Below are 22,732 nucleotides of genomic sequence, written 5' to 3'. Positions count from 1 at the left end.
CATTGCCATCCTTCCCACGTGAAGGTAAACTGTTCCTGACTTTTCTGCTCACTGTCAATGGAAAAGAAGGCATTAGCAAGATCTATCACATAATGGTATGTTCCTAGTTCATGGCTGAGGGTATCCATCAAGCCTGCAATAGAGGGGACAGCAGCATGCATAGGGGGTATGACTTTATTCAGTTCTGTGTAATCCACAGTCATACGCCAGGAGTGATCTGGCTTCTTTACAGGCCACACTGGGGAATTGAAAGGACTATGGGTGGGCTTTATAATACCCACCTTTCCGAGCTCCTGGAGAGTTTCTCCAATCTCTTTATGTCCTCCAGGCAGTTTATATTGTTTGGTATTAGTCACCCGCTGAGGCACAGGCAAAGCTGTGGGTGGGTGCCTAGCATGTCCCCTCAGAACTGCCTTCACCACACGTACTCTCAGTCTGAACTCACCTGCAGTGGTCTGCACCCATAGACCCTGCAGGATATCAATCCCCGAAATACACTCAGGAATAGGAGATATATACACAGTATACTCTTTTGGGGGTAGATGCCCTATTCCCAAAGGGATTTGGGCTTTTTTTTACTCTGATAGCCTTCCTTCCGTATCCATCTTTGATAGTGGGGGTCCCAGGGAACCGCTTAGGGTTACCATGAATCAATGAACATTCAGCCCCTGTGTCCACTAGAGCCAGGACATGTTGTATGCTCACTGGGGACCAATGGATAGCTATTTCAATATGTGGTCTCTGGTCCCTCAGGGCAGATATCTTGACCTTCCCCTCAGTCAAACCATGTTCCCCAGTCACCTTCCTGTGTGGTCTCAAGTGAGGTTGGCTCGTTGTCCAGCAGGAAGTCTTGCAAACACACAGGCCGGACTCGTGGCTCTGTCTCTGACCTCTGCCTCTTTGGTCTTAATGGCTGGAACTGCTGCTCTGGTTTCAGCTATTGCCATAGCTCTAGTAAGATCCTATTGGGCTTTCCATCTAATTTCCTTCCATCTGCTCCTGCCTGTATTAAATCAACCCACATCTCGGTCCTCGTAACCTTCATAGGGCCCTATAAATTATTCTTGTGAGTAACAGGTCTTATTTCTTTCTGGATTCTCATTGCTTCTGCCTCTACTAAGTCTGCTACTGTACGTGTCACCTGGCTTATGGGCTGCCCTAAGTGAGGGGAAAGAATGGCCACTAGAGACCCAAAGAGGGATGTAGGAGCCGTTTGAAGTACAGTATTTCTCATCCCAGTAGTGAAAAATCTCTTCATCTGGGCCATAATTGTCTGGACTATAGATGGCATTTCTTATGCCTAGCTCTTGTAACACCTGCTGGAGCTCAGCATATGTCTGCCATCTAACAGGAGAGGATGGCAGATCACCTGGACTGGGCCACACAGCACGAAGTGCAGCCATAAGCCAATGGAGGAAGGGGTGACTCCCTGGGGTCTGTTGTGCATTTTGTAATCGCTGCCTCAACACAGGCTGCACTGTCAGGGAAGCCAGCTTTCCCATCTCTGATCCTGACAGAACAATTCCATCCGCCCCTAAGTCCCACAGACACAGGAGCCAAGCTGATATTGACTCCGAAGGCTTCTGCCTAAACCAGGAGCCCTGATCCACCAGCTCAGCCTGAGTATAAGGGGCGGACCATAGAGTGCTCCACAACCTGGGGAGGGGGCTGCTCCTCTCCTTGGGGAACTTTCAGCTGCTGGGTCTTTATTTTCTTTACAACCATTGGGCATACTTTCAATACAGGAGGGGCCAGTGCCTCTGGCACCACCCCTTCATCCTTCCCTAGCTCCTCCATTTCTGGGGCTGAGGGCACCTTTCTCTCCCCTCCCCCAAGTGCCTCCTCTTCTCCAACCTTTACCTTTTCTACTGTGCCTCTTAGCAATGCTAGCTCAGTCTTTAGAAGCTCGCTTACCTTCCCCTCAATGCTGCGCAGCTGATGTTCTCGTGCCACCTCCACCTGTGCTTCCCTCAGGAGTTCGTCTTTTTCCTTGATGGCCTCTTCCTCCTTCAGAACACCTGGCAGCACTGCCATCTCGTCTCCTCTGGCACGTTGCTGCCAGCACTCTCGGTGCTGCCTTCTCCTGCATCAAGGCCATCTCCTTCCTCAGGGAATCCACAGAGGTTTGGACCTTGCACTCTTGTGCTGCCACCTCCATCAATACCATTTCCCTCCTCAGGGCATCCACAGAAGTCTGCAGCTCTCATTCTCATGCAACAATGCCACTTCCCTCAGGGAATCTACTGAAGTTTGCAGCTCTTGTTCTCGCACCACCATTTCTTGGGTCTCCTCTGTAGACCTTTTTAAGACTGTGAGAAGCAGCCAACCCACAGTCCCCGCTGCCTCCTGGGCACTCTGCTTCTCAAAGAATCTACTTACTATATCAAGAGCCACCCCTACTGCCTCAGGTGTCACCTCCACTTGCCTCCAGTCCTGGGGTGGGTCCCAGTCCTCTAGGAGGCAAGCCACCTCAGACCACATACCCATTGTGGGACAATCCACTGTTTCCCCATTCACAGGGGCAGCCTGCTGAAGTACCCCTCCCATAAGGGCAGCCTGTCTTTTCCCCTGGTCAACAGTGAATCCTGTCGAGTACGCCAACTGTCTTGCCAATGGGTTTATTAGCCGGCTTGTTCTCTAGCTGTAGGTCGAGCACTAGCATCTCTGACTCCACCCAGAGCAATGGGCCAAGCCCTTTGTATAGCGTAATAATAGCTCATTGCCTAATGGTGTGGAAGCGGTACCCCAGCAACAGGCCAGTTACATCATCAGGTGGTTTAAGTTCAGTGAGGATCCTGGCCATAGGAACCCCAACTTCCCCACTAGCTCATTTATATACAGGAGTCAGGAAGTCAAAGAAGGGTTCTTTAGTAGGTGACACATGAACAGAGACTTGAATGAAAAGGAAGTGAACCTTCTGACAGAGCATTCCTGCAAAGGAACAAAAAATGCAGTAACCCTGAGGCAGTAGTGTTGCCATAGGTCTGGGAGCTATGCTGTAGGGGATGGAAAAGGGGGACTTGTGAATTGCCTTGGAGACCATGGAAAGGTGATGTTAAGATTTTTGTCTAAAAATACTAATTAAAACATCCAAGTCTCTCTTTAAAGACTGTCAAATATTTAATACTAAGCAATCCACCTCTTTAGGATCTCAGAAAATAACTTGGGGTTTTTAACCATGACTATGTTTTAGGATCCAACTTTGGCATCTGGCAATGACTGCTTTCTTTTTAACCACTCATTAAGAATTTCACCTTTGCCACTGCATATATATCTTCATTTCTTCCCAAACTCTCATTTAAAACCTGGGAAATACTTTGTTTTTTTAATTGGACATTTCTGCTGTTCTTGATATTCCCGGATGTACTGGGATCATTTAGTAGCAATTGTTGATAGAAAACAGAATGCTTCAAATACGTAAAAGAAGAGAGAGAGAAAAAAAAACTGTAACCCAAAACACATTGAAGAAAACTGTTGTGTAAGTAGGAGCCATTCTGGAGGAGTTCTAAGGAACAAGAAGGAAGGGACTCAGAACAGTCTTGGAGTAGATTGGGAAATTGTTCTCCAAGATAGCTGGACCCCTTAGCTCCTCCTTTCTCTTTTGGACTAAGCTACAGACAAAGAATATTTTTCCTCATAATATAGCATTGAGAGTAAGTGCTAGGAGCAGAGAGGCAGGTCAGTGCCCCAGGTAGCCTTGGCCCTTAGGAGGCTTGCTCAGAAAATCTACTCACACACCCTTTGCGGTAGCAAATCTGCTCTTCTGTACAATGTCTAGAGACAAATTACAGGTAAACAGAACAGGCAAGCTAATTTAAATTCAAACAGGAGCCCAAACATTTGTGGAAAGCCTGTGTTACGAAAGAGAAGCAACAAACTCAACAAGCAGTAGATCTAACGTCTTAGGAAACAGTCAGTAGAACAAGACTTAAATAAGTTCAGTTGATCCTTGAACAAAACATGAGTTAGGGGCCCTGGCCCTTGCACAGTAAAAAATTTGTGTGAAACTTTTAATTCCCCAAAAATTTAACTACTAAATAGCCTCCTGTTGACCAAAACCCTTACTGATAACAAACTGTCATTAACACATTTTTGTATATGTATTATATATTGTATTCATATAGTAAAGTAAGCTAGAGAAAAGAAAATGTTACTAAGAAAATCATAAGAAGAAACACATTTATAGTACTGTACTGTATTTTTAGTACTGTAAGTTTACACTATCTGTTTACAAGATGAATGGCCACTACCTACATCATTACTGTCTTATCTGATACAAAACACTATAGATAGATGTTACATGTATTAGTAATAGTAGACATCAAAAAAAATGAAAAGATAATATGATCAAGAAATACATGTTTATTTACAGGTATAATGACTCATTCATTGATAACAAAGAAATAGTGATAGGATTGCTTTATGGTGACAGTATAATTGCTGTAATTGCTTCATGGTAGCCTATCCTCTAATAAATGAATTATAAAACCTTTATATGGCATACAGTATTACAGCAATATTCATAATACTGTATTAGAAACATTGTTATATTAAAAAAAAATAAAAAACACTTACTTTGCCAAGAATTAGGAGAAGTGCAAGTTGTAGCGCTCCAAAATCTTACAACTACAGACTATCTACTGTTAAAAGAACATATGGGATGTGAACAGTTCCCAGGAATGGGTTTTAATTTGTCTGATTTCTCTCAGACTGTTCAAGTACAGTTGGACAATATCCATCATATCATAGACAAATTTTCACAAATTCCTACGGTGCCTAACTGGTTTTCTTGGCTTCACTGAAGATGGCTGGTAATTATAGATCTGCTTTGGTTATGTAACTGTATTCCTATTATGTTAATGTGTGTGTGCAATTTAATTAGTAGTTTAAAACCTATACATGCTTAAGTTACACTACAAGAAGATATGTCAAACAAATAATCAATCTTCCCATGTTTTCTTCCGTCTGCTACCTCTATACTTTTCTTCTTCCTTCCTAATTACAACCCTTAAATAGAATTCGTGCCTCATATCGAATTTACCGAGTATCATAATTCCTCCAAGTGGTAAAGATACCTCAAGACAAATGTTGGGCATAGAAGCCACAGGGCATAAATCTGCAAAGGAGTAAAAAGCTAACCTTTTCAAACAATATGGCTTCTCTCTCACTTACCAACTTTACATCTCCCTGTATGGCCCCAGAAGATGACTGGTTAGCCAGAGACAGGTAAGATTCCTCAAGGGAGGAACAACCTAAGACAGGCACAGTCGCAGGGGGGCCATCAGGTGAGAAATTGGGGATCAACAGTGGTGAGGCTTAGAACCTCACCCCCCCCCCCTATTTTGAGAGAAATCTTCTGCATCCGTGGATGTTTTAATGCCCTTGTCTAGCTTGGATTAACACATAGTCTACAGGCACACATTTGATCATCTACAATTGCTCTCTTACAACAGTATGTTTTCTACCTTTATCTTGCATCTACCTACCACTTCAGCATTTTATTAAAAATAAAAATAATAATAAAGGGAGAAATGTGGTATCCACATATAAATCAAGTACAAAAATCAAACAAATATTCATATTTGACCTGATTGTTTATAGTTCATAATGCGTGATCAAAACCAAAAGTTTTTGTGATGACTGCCCTTGTACTGTTCACCATGTAAGAACTTATTCACTATGTAAGAATTTGTTCACCATGTAAGAACTTGTTCGTTATGCTTCAGAAGATTGGAGACTGACGAGAATTAGGCTTGAGATGGATTAATGATTGTGCATTGAGCATTGAGTCCCCTATACAGAATTTTATTGTTGTTAACAACCATTTGATCAATAAATATGAGATGCCCTCTCAAAAAAAAAAACACTTACTTTGATAATAGGCTAATACACGGTTTCTCCAATTACCAGAGAGAGAGGCACATACTGTAAGATGATGTAATTCTTTTAAAGCAGAGTTAGAAAATTGTAACAAAACTAACATTATTAATTTTATATTAAATATCACATGCCTTGTAAGGATAGGCTATTCACTTCCACACCAGTCTTGTATGCAACATTCTACACTGAATACTGGGTGATGATGACACAAAAATGTCTCATACAGTTCTTGCTGTACATTACTAGATTTTCACATGAAGACATACACAGGTAAGATTATTAACTGTATGGCATGATGATTATATATTATTCATTAAGTGGATCATCATAAAGTTCATCCTAGTCTTCACAGTGAATAAGCTGAGGAAAAGGGAGGGTTCTTCTCGCTGCTTGGGTGACAGGCAGAAGAGGTGGAAGAGGAGGCACATTTAGTGTAACAACAAAAATACATCTTAATTTCTGTCTGGCTTTTTTGCTTTTTCATTTCTCTCAAAATATTTCTCTATTGTACTAATCTTCCTTCCACTCTTTGCTTTAGTACCAGTTCCTATGTCATACAAGACAATCATCCATGTCGTAAAAGAAGTCAAAAGCAGTCTTGAATAATTTGAATCCTTCTGGCAGTTTGTTTTCTGTCACTGTGTTTTCTACGTTGTCTTCCTCATTGCCTAGCACTGGTTTGGAGGCCCTCATCTCTATTAAGTCTTCTGTTGGCTCTTGAATTTCTCTAAAATCCGTATTTTGAAGTCCTTCATTCACCCCTTTACATATTTTGCCAGTCTACAGTCTCTTTCATGATTTTCTTGATTGGCTCTGTTGTAAATCCTGTGAAGTCATGGACAACAACCAGACAACAGTTTTCTCCAGCAAGAATTTATTGTTTCAGGCTTGATGGCTTTCACAGCTTTTTATGTAACAATGATGGCATTTTCAATGGTATAATCCTTCCAGACTTGCATAATGCTCTCTCTCTTGGGGTTCTCTTCCATAGCATTGACAGTCCTTTCCAGAGTGCTGTATGTAATGAGCCTGAAAGATGTTTATGAGCCCTCATCTAGAGGTTGAGCTAGAGACGTTGTGTTTGGGGGGCAAGTACAGAACTTCAACAACCTCACGGTTGAACTGGCCGGTGGAAATGGCCAATATCAAAAGAACTTTTTAAATGGCAGTCCCTGTACTTTCAGACTTCAGGGACAAAGTATCAAAGGAACCAATATAGGAAAAGGGTTCTTACTATACAACCTCTTACTGTATAACCAAAAGACTGTCAGCTGGTGTTTATCTTTTCCCTTCAAGGTTTTGGGTTTAGCAGCTTTATAAATAAGGACAGTCCTGATCAGAAGCCCAACTGTATTTACATAAAACAGTAGAGTTAGCCTATCTCTCCCTCTTCCCAGTCTTAGATCCTGGGACTACTCCTCCTTACTACTGTCCTTTGTGGCATTATTTTCCAGTATAGAGCACTCTGATCTGCATTAAAAACCTGTTCAGGCAGATACCCTTTCTCAGTGATTTTCTTAATGGTATTGGGAACTTGTCTGCTGCCTCTTGGTTAGCAGAAGCTGCTTCTCCTGCTATCTTGATATTTTTTAAGCCAAACCTCTTTATAAAATTACCAAACCATCCCTTGCTGGCATTAAAATCTCTAGCTTTAGATCCTTCACCTTCTTTTTGCTTTAAGTTGTCATATGATGACTTTGCTTTTTCTTGAATCATATGGGAATCCATAGGTATGCCTTTTCTTACAGCAATCCTGCACCAACATACATTTTCAATATGATAAAAAGGTATTTTGCAATAAGCACATTGTACAGGTTTTTACACCTGCTGTTGTAGCTACAGCTACAGCTTCACAAATTTCCTTTTCTATTTTTATAATGGTCCGTACTACTCTGGATTCATTTATCTTGAAATGGTGGGCAACTGCAGCCGCAGTCTTCAACCTACAGTACATATCAAGCAATTCAACTTTTTCTTATAATGTCATGACTTCTCTGCTTCTTGGAACATTTCTAGCATCACTGGTGGCACTTCATATGGGTCCCATGATATTCAAAGTCTATGGTATTATAAACACCATGAAAAATATCCAAGAACCATAAGAGATTTACTGGAGAGATGAACCATGATAATTAGTGTCACACGGTGTTTTAAGCAGATACGTACAACAGTTGAGCTTGCCAAAATAGTGACACGAGATGACTATGAAATTATTACAGTACCGTATGTACTACCATTAATTTTATGCAGTTCTGATTTAATACTGCATCTTGGTGGTGTTCATATTTATCTCAACTGTGAATGGCACCATGTACGGTCTGTGTATGCAAAAGTTTTGATTAATTTTAACTATAGTAGGTTTGTATATATTTTATGTTAGAAATGATAAAATAGAGTTGTATCTACATATATTTTATGCATTCATGATATCTTAATTTTTTTCATATTTCTGGGCTATGCAGTTTCTTTGAGTTTTTCAAATTGAGTTTTTGCAGATCTCCAAAAATGTTTCCAATATATTCATTGAAAAAAATATCACATATAAGTGGACCCATGCATTTCAAACTCGTGTTGTTCAAGGGTCAACTGCATAGTTATTATCTCAAGAAGACCTAAGAGATTATTGTACACACAAAACAGAAATAAACAAGTCTTGGAAATTAAAAAACAATTAAAATTGTCTGAAAATGTGCACAAGAACAGCATATTAGTGAGCTGAAAAATGTAGCTGAGGAGTTCTCCCCAAACAAAGCATAAAATGACAGAGAAGATAAAAATAGGGGAGAAACAATGAGATATTCAGCTCAGCTCTTAACATTCAGATCCATCAATAATAGGAGATCCGGAAAAGTAAAATGGCAGTAGGGGACAGGAAAGGGAATTAGAACTAAGAACAGAAGAAATGTTCTTTAGGACCGTTAGTGCTGTGCTAAATAGTCTAGGTCATAGGAGTCATCTTTATCTTGCTTTAGCTTGCTTTTAAACTTACTGAAACTGCTTATGTGTAATCATTATTAGGTATGCTGTAGAATTTTGGTAGTTACTATATTCCTACCAAAAACTGGTAGTTCTATTGTTGTTTTATGATACTTGAATAGGTATAGGATTTGCCTTTTTCTTTTTCAGCATGACTTACGATAATCACATGGTTTTGCTTCTTTACTTTGTAAATTACATAAATTTGTTAGTATTGGAGCATCCTCGCATTGGGATAAACACTATAAACACAAATTGGTATCCTACAATTTGCTAATATTTTATTTAGTTTTAAGTGTTCATAAATGTTCATTAAATGAAATAAGATCATAGCTTTCTCTTTTTGTGACCAGTATATTTTGACTAAAAACTGATTATTCAGCTTCTTAAAGAAAAGTTAGAAATTAAAGCAGCACATACATTCTAAAATAAGGACAAACATATTCATAATAAAAGATTTGGGATATTTTGTGAAAAGAAAATGTGAAAGCTCCTAAACAGTAAAGGTTTAAATAAGATTTTTTATTTCAAGATATGTGATGAATATTTTGTAATCTTGTTAAGTTTCTGCTTTTATGTGTTCATGATTCTTTTAATATAAATTGTATTTCTCTTTAGGTACGCATAGCTGCAAAATTCATTACTCATGCACCCCCAGGGGAATTTAATGAAGTGTTCAATGGTGAGTAAAGATGAGTATTTAGTGTTTTTTTTATAATTCTTATATATATATATATATATATATATATATATTGGTATCATTAATACACAATTACATGAGCAACCTTGTGGTTACTAGATTTCCCCAATTATCACATCCCCACCGTATACCCCATTACAGTCATTGTCCATCAGCATAGTAAGATGCTATAGAATCACCACTTGTCTTCTCTATACTATACTGCCCTTGCCCATGCTGCCCACCTTACATTAGTGTGCTAATTGTAATGCTCCCTTTTCCCATTCTCCCTTCCCACCCATCTTCCCCAGTCCCTTTCCCTTTGGAACTGTTAGTCCATTTTGGGTTCTGTGAGTCTGCTGCTGTTTTGTTCCTTCAGTTTTTGCTTTGTTCTTATACTCCACAGATGAGTGAAATCATTTGGTACTTGCCTTTTTCTGCCTGGCTTATTTCACTGAGCATAATACCCTCTAGCTCCATCCAGGTTGTTGCAAATGGTATGATTTATTTTCTTCTTATGGCTCAATAATATTCCATTATATATATGTACTGCATCTTCTTTATCCATTCATCTACTGATGGACACTTAGGTTGCTTCCATTTCTTGACTATTGTAAATAGTGCTGTGATAAACATAGGGGTGCATATGTCTTTTTCAAACCGGGCTCCTGCATTCTTAGGGTAAATTCCTAGGAGTGGAATTCCTGCATCAAATGGTATTTGTATTTTGAGTTTTTTAAGGAACCTCCATACTGCTTTCCACAATGGTTGAACTAATTTGCATTTCCACCAGCAGTGTAGGAGGGTTGCCCTTTCTCCACATCCTCACCAACATTTGTTGTTGTTTATCTTTTGGATAGTGGCCATTTGGATGGTGATATCTCATTGTGGTTTTAATTTGCATTTCTCTGATGATTAGCGATGTGGAGCATCTTTTCATGTGCCTGTTGGCCATCTGAATTTCTTATTTGGAGAAGTGTCTGTTCAGATCCTCTGCCCATTTTTTAATTGGATTATTTGCTTTTTGTTTGTTGAGGTGCATGAACTCTTTGTATATTTTGGATGTCAACCCCTTATCGGATATGTCCTTTATGAATATGTTCTCCCATACTGTAGGATGCCTTTTTGTTCTGCTAATGGTGTCCTTTGCTGTACAGAAGCTTTTTAGTTTGATATAGTCCCACTTGTTCATTTCTGCTTTTGTTTCCCTTGCCAGTGGAGATATGTTTATGAAGAAGTTGCTCATGTTTATATTCAAGAGTTTTACCTATATTTTCTTCTAAAGTTTTCTGGTTTCATGACTTACATTCAGGTCTTTACTTTGATCCATTTCGAGTTTACTTTTGTGTATGGAGTTAGACAGTAATCCAGTTTCATTCTCTTACATGTAGCTGTCCATTTTTGCCAACACCAACTGTTGAAGAGACTGTCATTTCCCCATTGTATATCCATGGCTCCTTTATCGTATATTAATTGACCATATGTGCTTGGGTTAATATCTGGACTCTCTGTTCTGCTCCACTGGTCTATGGGCCTGTTCTTGTGCCAGTACCAAATTGTCTTAATAACTCTGGCTTTGTAGTAGAGTTTGAAGTTGAGAAGCAAGATCACCCCTGCTTTATTCTTCCTTCTCAGAATTGCTTTGGCTGTTTGGGGTCTTTTGTGGCTCTATGTGAATTTTAGAACTATTTCTTCCAGTTCGTTGAAGAATGCTGTCAGTATTTTGATAGGGATTGCATTGAATCTGTGGATTACTTTAGGCAGGATGGCCATTTTGAAAATATTAATTTTTCCTACCCAAGAGCATGGAATGAATTTCCATTTATTTGTGTCCTCTTTAATTTCTCTCAAGAGTGTCTTGTAGTTTTCAGGGTATAGGTCTTTCACTTCCTTGATTAGTTTTTTTCCTAGGTATTTTATTCTTTTTGATGCAATTATGAATGGAATTGTTTTCCTGATTTCTCTTTTTGCTAGTTGATCATTTGTGTATAGCAATGCAACAAATTTCTGCGTATTAATTTTGAATCTTGCAACTTTGCTGAATTCAGATATTAGTTCTAGTAGTTCTGGGGTGGATTCTTTAGGGTTTTTTTATGTACAATATCATGTCATTGGCAAACAGTGACAGTTTGGCTTCATCCTGACCAATCTGGATGCCTTTTATTTCTTTGTGTTGTCTGATTGCCGTGGCTAGTACCTCCAGTACTATTTTGAACAAAAGTGGAGAGAGTGGGCATCCTTGTCTTGTTCCTGATCTTAGATGAAAAGTTTTCAGCTTCTTGCTGTTAAGTATGATGTTGGCTGTGGGTTTGTCATATATGGCCTTTATTATGTTGAGGTACTTGCCCTCTATACCCATTTTGTTGAGAGTTTTTATCATGAATGGTTGTTGGACTTTTCTGCATCAAATGCTTTTTCTGCATCTATGGAGATGATCATGTGATTTTTGTCCTTTTTGTTGATGCGGTGTGTCGCGCGCCCCGTCCTCGCCGGCAAGAACAGCACGCAACAACAGCAGGATTCTTCTGCAGAAAGCTTTATTCTTCAGCTCTTTGTGAAACAAATGAGTTGGGCAGGACCCAGAGGGGAAGGAGAGGCTTGCTTATATAGTTCTCATGCTCTGACCTGGTTGTTGCGGCTCCATATGCCTTATTAGCATAACCATTTGGTGGGTCTCATTGGTCCTTATGCCAAGGCGCAATTAGCATGTAGTTTAGTGGTGTGGGATGATTTGTCATTAGGAAGTTCGGGGCCTTCCGGCTGCCCTGCATGGGGCGCTATTTTCTGAGCACGGCTGCCAACATCTCCCCCTTTTTTGTCTAACAGAAGCTCAAGGCGGAACTTGCCAGCAGAGGCGGAGACAGAGGCCTGACCTCCATCATACTTCCTGATGCCCCCTTTTTGGAGAGGGGTTCTGGGCATCTACCCCTATGCAGTCAGGCATGCCTCTCAGAGGGGTCCAAGACCTCTTGCAGTGCTTTGCCTCGCATCCTCTGGCTGGCGTTGGGACCGCTTGGTACAAAGGGTTTGGACCCTTTTTCTCAACCCTCTTGCACCATGAGCTTCTTAAAGAAAGCTGTGATTAAGCATTGAGGTACTCGGGCCTGGTGCAGTGCCACATGGGCTCAGGGTGCAAGAGCTACCTCAAGCTAAAGCTGAGCTTCCTTCTTAAGCATATTGAGCCACACTTGGGAAGAGGCGCCAATGTCTATCGCCATTAGGGCTTGAGCAAGGATCACCTTGTCCTTCTTATGTTGATTGCGGAGTCTGCATAACAACCAGAGTAAGAGCATGAGACCTCCAAGCAGGAACACGCCCATCCCAGCCATGCCCACCCACTCCTTGACGTGGGAGAGAGCTCTGAGGAACCAGGAAGAGAGTCCTTCTGCTACGGAGATATCTAGACGGGTGGAGTTGATGTGGATTATTTCTCGCCGCAGTTCTTCTAGTGCTCCATCAAAGTCCTGGGACCAGTTTCCTGAAAGATACTGGGACAGGCCTCGTGACAGATTAGTGAAAGCATTTAATACTTCTGTTAGTGATCCTGGCTTGTTTGTGGCTCTGTAATATGGCTGCGGCTAGGCCCGCGTTGGTGAGTGGCCCTCCTATTTCTCTACAGGCTTTCAACCAAGCGTGTATCCCTTTCTGTTTCCAGGGTGTTATCGCCTGTCTGCATTCCTTGGTACATTGTTCAAATACTAATTGCTCTACCAGGGGCATCGCTTGTTCCTGATCTCCAAATATTCTGCCTGCGGCCTCCATCATACGAGCGACAAAGTCAGAAAATGGCTCGCTCAGCCCCTGAATAATTTTTGTCAAATTGCCTGATACTTCTCCTTTGTTGGTGAGGGCTTTCCATGCCTTGGCAGCGCACGTGTTTATTTGTGTGTATACCTGTAAGGGGAAGGCGGTCTGGTTGGCTACCCACTGTCCTTGGCCCGTCAGCATATCATATGACCACGCAGGCTGTCCTTCGGCCGCGTTTGCGCGTGCCTGGGTCATGCTGATATCATGCCACAATGCCTTCCATTCTATGTATTGCCCCATACTAGAAAGGCATGCCTTAGTTACATATTGCCAGTCTGCGGGTGTCATGGCTGTCTCTGTTAATCTCTCAACTTGTGCTATGGTGTAGTTGGCACTGACTTCATAAGCCCGAACGGATTCTGCTAACTCCTTAACTTGTTTATGGCTCAGGGGCTGGTGAGAGCGTACGCCATTATCCTCAAATACAGGAAACATTTGTCTAATTGCCTGAAGAGTATCTGGGTGGCAAAAGGAGAGTGCGCCACTCACGTAAGGTGGCGGGGCAAAGGGCGTCGGGGGACACCCTGCTTTCATTTTTTCCTTGGTCCGCTTTTCAACTTTGCTGGTTCCCTTACTTCTACACTCTGCGGTTTTATTTTCTTCCCCTTCCTCTGCGGACGTTAATTCCTCCTCAGATTCCCTATTGGAGAGTTGGAGGTCCCTCAACTCTTTCCAGGGGTATTTACTATTTTCTCCGAGGCGATCGTCACTCGCTTCTCGGGGCTCTTTCGCTTTTGCCCTAGGCGGGCTTTCTCCCTCACTCTGAGGTTTCTTTACCTTCGTTTTTGTGGCCTTTTTTCGGCCGCGCGCGCTCTCTGTTTCCCGTTCCGTTTCTGACATGCTCTCTTGGATATCTGTCAATGCTCTCTGACCTTCTTTTATTACCTTTTCACATCTCTCATCTTGCAGACAAGCTCTAATCAGTTTCCAGAGGGGCCTGGTGCCTCCCCTCAGGCTACCCTCCTCCTCCTCTCTATCAAGATCTTTCCCCAGTTTGTCCCAGCTCGGGATTGAGAGGGACCCTGAACAAATGAACCAGGGGGCCACACGGTCTATCTCCTTCACAAAAGATCCTAAGACTTTGCTGGAGACCTTCAAGTTTCGCTCTTTGAGAGCTGTCTGCAGCGCCGTAACTAATGACGGTGCATTCCCCATGGTGCCTCCTTATTTACAGAGAACCATCAACCATTATCCTAAAAAGCAGGGGCCTCTCGGAACTTACCCCTCCGGGCTTTCTTCTGACCTGCAGTTCTGAATCCTCTCCAGATGTCTGAAGGGTCCTCCCTGTGCCGGTGATGTTCTGGTTCCCGGGATTCGGCACCACTTGTCGCGCGCCCCGTCCTCGCCGGCAAGAACAGCACGCAACAACAGCAGGATTCTTCTGCAGAAAGCTTTATTCTTCAGCTCTTTGTGAAACAAATGAGTTGGGCAGGACCCAGAGGGGAAGGAGAGGCTTGCTTATATAGTTCTCATGCTCTGACCTGGTTGTTGCGGCTCCATATGCCTTATTAGCATAACCATTTGGTGGGTCTCATTGGTCCTTATGCCAAGGCGCAATTAGCATGTAGTTTAGTGGTGTGGGATGATTTGTCATTAGGAAGTTCGGGGCCTTCCGGCTGCCCTGCATGGGGCGCTATTTTCTGAGCACGGCTGCCAACAGCGGTGGATGATGATGGATTTTCGAATATTGTACCATACTTGCATCCCTGGGGTGAATACTACTTGATCATGGTGTATGATCGATCCTCTTGATGTATTTTTGAATTCAGTTCACTAATATTTTGTTGAGTATTTTTGCATCTGTGTTCATGAGGGATATTGGTCTGTAGTTTTCTTTTTTTGTGGTGTCTTTGCCTGGTTTTGGTGTTATAGTGATGCTGGCTTCATAGAATGAGTTTGGAAGTACTCCCTCCTCTTCTGTTTTTTGGAAAACTTTAAGGAAATGGGTATTATATCTTCTCTAAATGTCTGGTAAAATTAGAGTATTTCGTTATTTTAAGCCCTGCTTAACTACATATTGTACTTACTGAGTGCTTGGTATCTCTTTTAGTCTTTAAAACGTATTACAGCTATAGCCAAGGAAATCAAGATTCAAAGAGGTTAACTTAACTTACTGAACATCATCACCTAGGTAGTGTCAGAGCAAGGATTCAAACACAGGTCTGAGACAAAGGCACGCTGTCAACCCATAAATTTGGATTCCTATCGTGAGAGAAGAGTTAGTCATTTAATATCAATAAACATAGAAAAAATATTACCTTGTTTTCATAGTTTCTTATCAAATAGGTTGTAGCTTAAACTTCTTCAGTACTTGCACTCAGGAAGTGCCCTAGTATAGGACATTTTCTGGAGCCATTGGGGCTGAACCAACCACATCTGGGAAGCTTGTTAAATATACAGATTCCAGTGTTACCATCCTCTTAAGATTCTCATTCATCAGCTCTGGGATGGAATCAGGTAATCTGTTTTATCAAGCTCTCCCAGGTGATTCTGAGTCACAGCCAGTTTAGGAATCACAATTCCACTGTGTTTACAATCTTCCATACTATTCAGTGTCTTTAACACAACTTACAGAATAAAAAATATAGATGAGGCATCTTGAACTTTGTGATAAAATCAATCATCATAATCCCATTTTAAGTTATTAAATTCATCTTAAAGTTCCCCTTAAGTAAAATTATAATCTTTATGTATCTGAGTTCAGTTTAGCAAACATTTATTTTGAAATTCTAGTTTTACCATAGAAGATTATCCACTTGACAGGAACTGTGTGATTCTTACCTATACCTGGACCAGAGCCCCAACACATAGAACAATCAGTAATCTCCATTGGTAAAAATTCATAATGCAGAGAAAGAGTAGGAGAATGTATAAACATTTACTATAAAGGCTAAGTAATGCAATAGGAATAAACCAGGACATTCTTCTTTATAAACTTGTTCATGGATTTTGAGCACTAACAGCAAGAGAAACAAATGCAGCCTTTCTTTCCCTAGTCTTTCTTCCGTATTGGCCAAATGTAAATTTTCAGCAACTGAGCTTTCAGAAAATTCTCCTTCAACTTGAACTTTATAGCCAACTGATTAGGTCAGATGAATTCTTGACTTAACAAAATGAATGGCCTTTGCAGTTAGAAGTCTCATGGTTTATTTTTATCAACCAAGTGTACTCCACAGGAATATCAAGAGAATAATTGACACCAAAGCATTAGATTGAGGATTGGCAAGCTGCTTGTGGCATGAGGGCTGGTTTATTGGCATGCTGCACATTGACATCTGCCAGGCCCTTCTTTCAGAAGCACTTTAGAGTCAGTAGCCTTTGCTTGCAGTTAGCTTTCCCTCTTGGAATTAGTCTTTGGTAGTTCCTTAGTAACAAGGACCCCCCTCTTCCAAAAAGAAAGTGACTAGAATCTTGACACATAGCTTTTTCAAAAGGTTGTAAGCCCCCACATTTGATTCTCCAAAGGAAAATATGTTCAGCAATTTGACTGCCACTGACCAAATTGTGCCAGCATTTTTGGTCTGATGTTATAAAAGCCCTGCAATTTTAACGATTCTTTAGGTACAAAATGAGTAGTCCTGACTGTAACCTTCTATAAACTGTTTTTCATTTGCTCTGAAATTCCTTGAGAGTTTATTACTGGATTATTGTGCCACAGATAATTATATGCAAATCTGTGAAGATTAGTGTCTGTTTGCAGTTTCTGTACATAAAGCATATCCAAAGACTAACCTTACAAAACCTGATTTTTAAAAAATACAGTATAGAAATCTGCTAAAATTTCTCAAGTTTGTCCTCTACTGAACATTTTAATTTTAACGTCTTTAACATTTTTTCTCCTCAGATGTCCGGCTACTACTTAATAATGACAATCTCCTCAGGGAAGGGGCGGCACAGTAAGTATCTTTTTAAATCCAGTTACATGTTATTCTAATTTGGATAAATTATGTTAGTAATAAACTAATGCCCTAAAAACTAACATTAAAGTACTTGAAAATAACAGTCGTAGCAGTTATAGTTGTTCTTTTCTTGAAGGAAACATGTTCCCACCAAAAAAGAATTGGATAATGACTAGAAAAGTTGTTTATTTCCTTCAAGCTTATTATATATGATCTTTTTTTTTTTTTTGCTCAGATTTTCCCTGTGAAAGCAGAGTTTAATGTTAGCTGTTAGGCTTTCTTCTATAGTTCTTTTAGTTCATGTTGAATTTTTTTTTAACTGCTAGTAATAGAAAAATAAGGCTGCTGTTGAGGAATTATGTTCCTCACATTACCAAAGAATAGCAGATACTCCTAAAGTGCCTTAAGAGTCAGAGTTAACCATAGAATAATAGCATGATTATTCTACCTAGTCATCTCCTTATCACTGTCAGGCTAGTTAATCTTTCTGAAATATTTTCATTTTGTCCTTGTCCTCAAAAACATTACAGTTGTGTGACTTTTTGTTCTGGGTGTTTTTGTCCAAATCTAAACACTGTCTAGCTTTCAAGGCCCCCTCTCATCTGGCTTTATCGCTACTCTCCTTTATTCTTAAGTGCAAAGTTCTGTTTCAGTTACGATCTATCCAACTGTCTCAGAGTTCCTTTGTAGGAAGGAAACCAGAATTGGATAATGACTGGGAAAGAGAAGGGACAAGGATTTGGATACAGGGCAACAAATAATTATCATAAAGGTGTTTGATATGATATGTATAATTGGTTTAAATTTTAGGCAATAAAAAAACTTTTAAGAGCTTCTACCTGGGAAACAATCATCTCCTGCCCTGTCCTGCTGCTTTTTTGGAACTCATTTTGGGACTAGTTTCTGCAAACCTAAAATGTTTGCATATCATCACTGTAATTGTCATCATGAATGATACCTTAATTATACATTGACTTAGGCACACACTAAAGATACAATCTAATGCTGGTTTCTCTTAGATGCAAAGAATCTGCCATAGAAAAAAGACATTCATGATTTTCTAGGTCAACTCCTGTCTACCCTCTGCCCTTTCATTGAAAGAATCTTATCTATATTTCGTCAACAGATGGTTATCCAATCTGAATGCTTCTAATAATAAGGAATTCACTGTCTCACAAGGCAAGTTCTTTAATTTGCCTGCTATGTTTTGGTCTTAGTTTTATCCTTGAGAGTTATCCAAAATAAATATACTCTGTACTTCACTTGATAAGGTACTGCTGAAGGGGAGATGGGAGTGGAATGCCAAGACCCAAGGGTGATTGCATCCTAAGCCTGTTGTCCTATTTCCAATTAGGGGTGACACTAGAATTTGGTATGTAGTTCAGGTGCTTAAACTGCTTTTAATTGCACTAACAGTAAAGCTTTTGTTTTCATAAATCTTACAGACTCTGGATTCTTGGAGAACATTCTTCTAAAAGAGAATTGTTCTATGCTCAAATATTTGATTTTTCACAGGGATGAAGGGTTTTATTTCTATAAGATGCTTCAGCCCCTTGGCCATAATCCTCATAGTTAGCATTCAGTAAATATTATTTCAGTAATCATCATCCCTACCATTATTGCCTTCTATATGAAGTGAAAGAGGCTTGAACAAGCCAGGATTTACTATCTTTCCTGGATTTCCACCTACCCTTCTGGCCACCAGAACCATTCTCTGACAATTTCTAGCACCGCTGGACAATTAGAATTATCTATTAAGAAATTTAAATCTATTATCTATTTATTAATTAAGTTTATTGCTTTAATCTATTTAAATTACTCTTTAGTGTATTAAAGAGTAGAATTTATTCCAAGAGACATGGGAAATAGAGTGTTTTGAGCAGAATGAAATGATGAGACTTAATTTTAGAATAACCACTGGTTGCTATGCAGGGAGGCAATGATTAAAGTAAGATGGGTATTTAAAAGACTATTAGAGTAGCTTAGAGATAAATGTTGTTGGTTTAGACTAGAGTGGTAGTACTAAGGGTGGTGGGAAGGAGTCAGATTTTGACATATACTCAAGATTTGAACCTATAAGATTTACTGTTGAATTGGATGTAAGGTATGAGAAGAATCAAGGATCATCCCAAATTTTTGACCTGAACAACTGGTAGAATAGAGGTACCATTTACTTGAGATGGGATTAAATGTTAACAGATTTTGGTGTTGGTGTTCATAATCTACAGTCTTAGGACATATCCTAGAATTGAATACTTATTTACTCTCTTACTCCTTAAGTTTTTCAATATGTGTACATATATATAAAATATATATTTAATGTACTTTCCATGGCATTTAATTTTTATTCCTTTGTGAAGAGCCAGTATGGTTAGGACTCATTTTGCTACATGAGATGTAGTGTTACAAGGAAATCATTAAAAAATACAATAATAACTTAAAATACTTTCAGAAGGTTGAAGGTTAGCCTTAAATATTTGAAGAAGTTTAAATATTTGTTACTTTGATTTCTCTTGAAAAGTCGAGGAAAAGTTTAATGCTTTAAAACCTGTGGCCTAGCAAGTGTTTTAGTAGGTTAACATTGGGCTGGAGAGGTGTTTAACTCTTCCCCTGGCAAGTGAATTCTATAAGACTTGATATTTTTTAAGAATATAAGTGTGTTATTCTTCCATATGCTGCAGCTTATTTCTGTTTGTTTTTGACTCACTTTAGCTTGCTTTGTAAGATGTACTAGGAGTCCTTGAAAACACACTGTTTTATAATCTGGCACCGGACAAATAAACAATAATATTAGGCATGTATTTTGATTAATTATCCCCTTTTTAATGACCTCCATTCTGCCTTAGGCTCTCCTCTGAAATTTGGCCCATGTTGAACTCTCACCTCACCCTCTCCCCATGTCAGATCTTACCCGTACACTTAATTATGGTCTCTCCTACCCTGTCCTGCTCCACCCATTATAAAGAAGACAACATTGTGAAAATAGTGTGTCATCCGAGATCTCTGTGGAAAGGAGTTCCTTCAGAAAGCCAAAAGGCATTATGTTAACACTAGCTGTCAGGAGAGAAAAGGAAAAGCACCTTTTGGGGAAAAAAAAAGTGTTTTCACATTCTCTTTTGCTAGTATGTGAACTACCTTTTGTGTTTATTTATATATAATTTTTCTCTCCCCCTTTCTTTTTTTTTTTTTTTTTGTCTCTTTTTTTTAACTCCTTAAAAAAACAGTGCATTTGCCCAGTATAACATGGATCAGTTCACACCTGTGAAGATAGAAGGATATGAAGACCAGGTAATAATTGCTCCTATTAAATAGGCTATGCCTGGAGGGTAGTAGAAATCCTATCAGCTAAAGCAGATGTCTGAAGATAAGATGCTAAATAAATTTATGTCATAATTTTCATAGCTTTTGTAAATATTCTACATGTTAGGAAATTGTTCTCTCTCTGACAATACTAGGAGTTTCTTTGACAGGAAAGGAGAGCTGTCCCTAACAAGAACAGTTAAAATAAAAGGAGTTGAGTTTTACACAGGTTTTCCAGCTGTCTCTACTTCTTGGTAAGACTAACAAGAGACATTGTATTTAATGGGAAAACAGGCATTCCCCTTCAAATAGAGGAACAAAGCAAATATGCCCATTAGGACATAGTTATTAATTTTGTAAAACAGATCCTTGCAAATTCACTAATGTATACTTCAAAGTCAATATGGCACTAAATACCCTAATTCCCTTTAAAAGTCTGAATCCCCTTTGAACCCACAAGTCCACAGAATTTATCCTAAGGAAATAATTAATATAAATGTGTAAAAAATTATTTGAAGCAAGTTTCTAATAGTGAAAAATTGGAAACAATCTAAATGTCCAACATTAAATTAAATATCTGTAGACCAAAATACTATATGGCCATTAAAAACTGATAAAAAATACTATCTGGGAAGATGTTCATAATATATTAAGCTAAAACATAAGGCAGCATATGTAGAATTATTTTGGTTTATTTTTTAAATAGATACTTAAATACACAGTTACACTGTAGTAGAACCAGTGCATATTAATTTCTGTGAAAGATTATTTTTTGTACTTCTAAGAAAGAAAGTCTGCCAGTTAAACTATGACAGCCCTAAGATGCCTTCATATGTAAGGTGCATTCCATTTTATGAGATGTCAAATCGTGGGGGAATGTGTGCATCTTAGAGATTGAAGAAGTATATATATGTGCATAGAAAAGGAATTGTGGGGAAATAATACACCAAAATGTTAATTCTATGTGTTGGGATTACAGGATTCCTGGAATTTGTTTTGCTTGTTGTGCTTTGTTTGTTTTGGTTTATATTTTTCTAAATTTCCTCAATGAAAATTACATTAATTACAAGCATAAAAGATAAAGAATATGGGGAAATAAATGATAAGTATTGCTTGTAAATGATATTGTATACTTTAAAAATATAGAGGAATTATTGAAATAATAAGGTCTGTGTCCAAGTGCATGACACAAGAACATTCCCATATACTAGTAGTGGCAAGCTTTAAAATGTAGTCAAAAGGAGATTATATTCTTAGCCATAACAAGAATAGAAAAACAGGACCTGGACATTAAAATAAGGGAAGATGTATGCATTACTATTACCATAGTATTAGTAACCATGGATGCCATCACTGCATATAACAAAAAATCAACTACAGTGGGTTACCTAGAGATTTTATTTTGTCATGTAAGAAGTCCAGAGTAATATTCAGGGCTATTATGGTAGCTCCAAGATGTAATCAGAGACCCAAGTTGCTTCTAGCTCTCTATTCTGCCATCCTTAAGTATAGTTTTCATTATTATGTTGTCAAGATAGCTGCTCCATTTCTGAACACCAAATCCATTTTCGAGGAAAGAAGGCAGAAGGTGCAAAAGGTGCTATTGGCTCTTTTGGCATCTTTCACTGATAAATCATTGCCAGAAGACATACCTACCACCTTATCGCTCCTAGCTGGGAAGTGTCATTCTTTTAATTGGACGCATTGCATTCTTGATGACCTTTGAGATTCTCATGGTAAGGAAAAAGAAAAGAATGGATATTGTATAGGACACTAGCAAGAGTCTGCCACCCAGTTCACACATACACACGCACACACATTTTAATCAGAAATAAATAGAAATTTAAATAGTTTTAAGTGCCATGTTTCTGAAGAAGAAATATAGTATGGAAAGCTTATCTGAATAGAAATCTAAATGATATGAGAAACTTTGTTTTTCAAATAGATTTCATACAATTGGTATGAAAATTGTAGTATAGGATTATTCTGACAAGAACAACAATGAAGGGGAAGACTAATGCTAGCAAATAGCAAACATAAAGACAGAAAGCAATGACCATAGAGCCCTTAAACTAAGTATCATAAAACAGAAGGGGAAAAGAAATGATAAAATTTATGAGACTGATCTAACACTGAATTCCAGTGCTAACTATATACCTCGATTAATTGCATGTGAAGTTTAAAGGTTAAC

General features: G+C 39.2%; 1 protein-coding gene across 1 annotated transcript in view; it reads left to right on the top strand.

Annotated features, from left to right (window-relative positions):
* The window catches only part of CAPZA1 (capping actin protein of muscle Z-line subunit alpha 1), a 68,810-nt gene that overhangs the window by 31,944 nt on the left and 14,134 nt on the right, over nt 1-22,732 (top strand). The window contains exons 2-4 of the mRNA XM_037005395.2: nt 9,475-9,538; nt 17,187-17,238; nt 20,466-20,529. Coding sequence (XP_036861290.1) covers nt 9,475-9,538; nt 17,187-17,238; nt 20,466-20,529 — 180 coding nt within the window. The remainder of the gene's footprint in view (nt 1-9,474; nt 9,539-17,186; nt 17,239-20,465; nt 20,530-22,732) is intronic.

The sequence above is a fragment of the Manis javanica genome, chromosome 4 (genome assembly GCF_040802235.1).
Source record: "Manis javanica isolate MJ-LG chromosome 4, MJ_LKY, whole genome shotgun sequence".
Taxonomy (NCBI): domain Eukaryota; kingdom Metazoa; phylum Chordata; class Mammalia; order Pholidota; family Manidae; genus Manis; species Manis javanica.
Note: the sequence above shows the minus strand (reverse complement) of the source record. Positions and strands in the feature narration are given on the sequence as shown.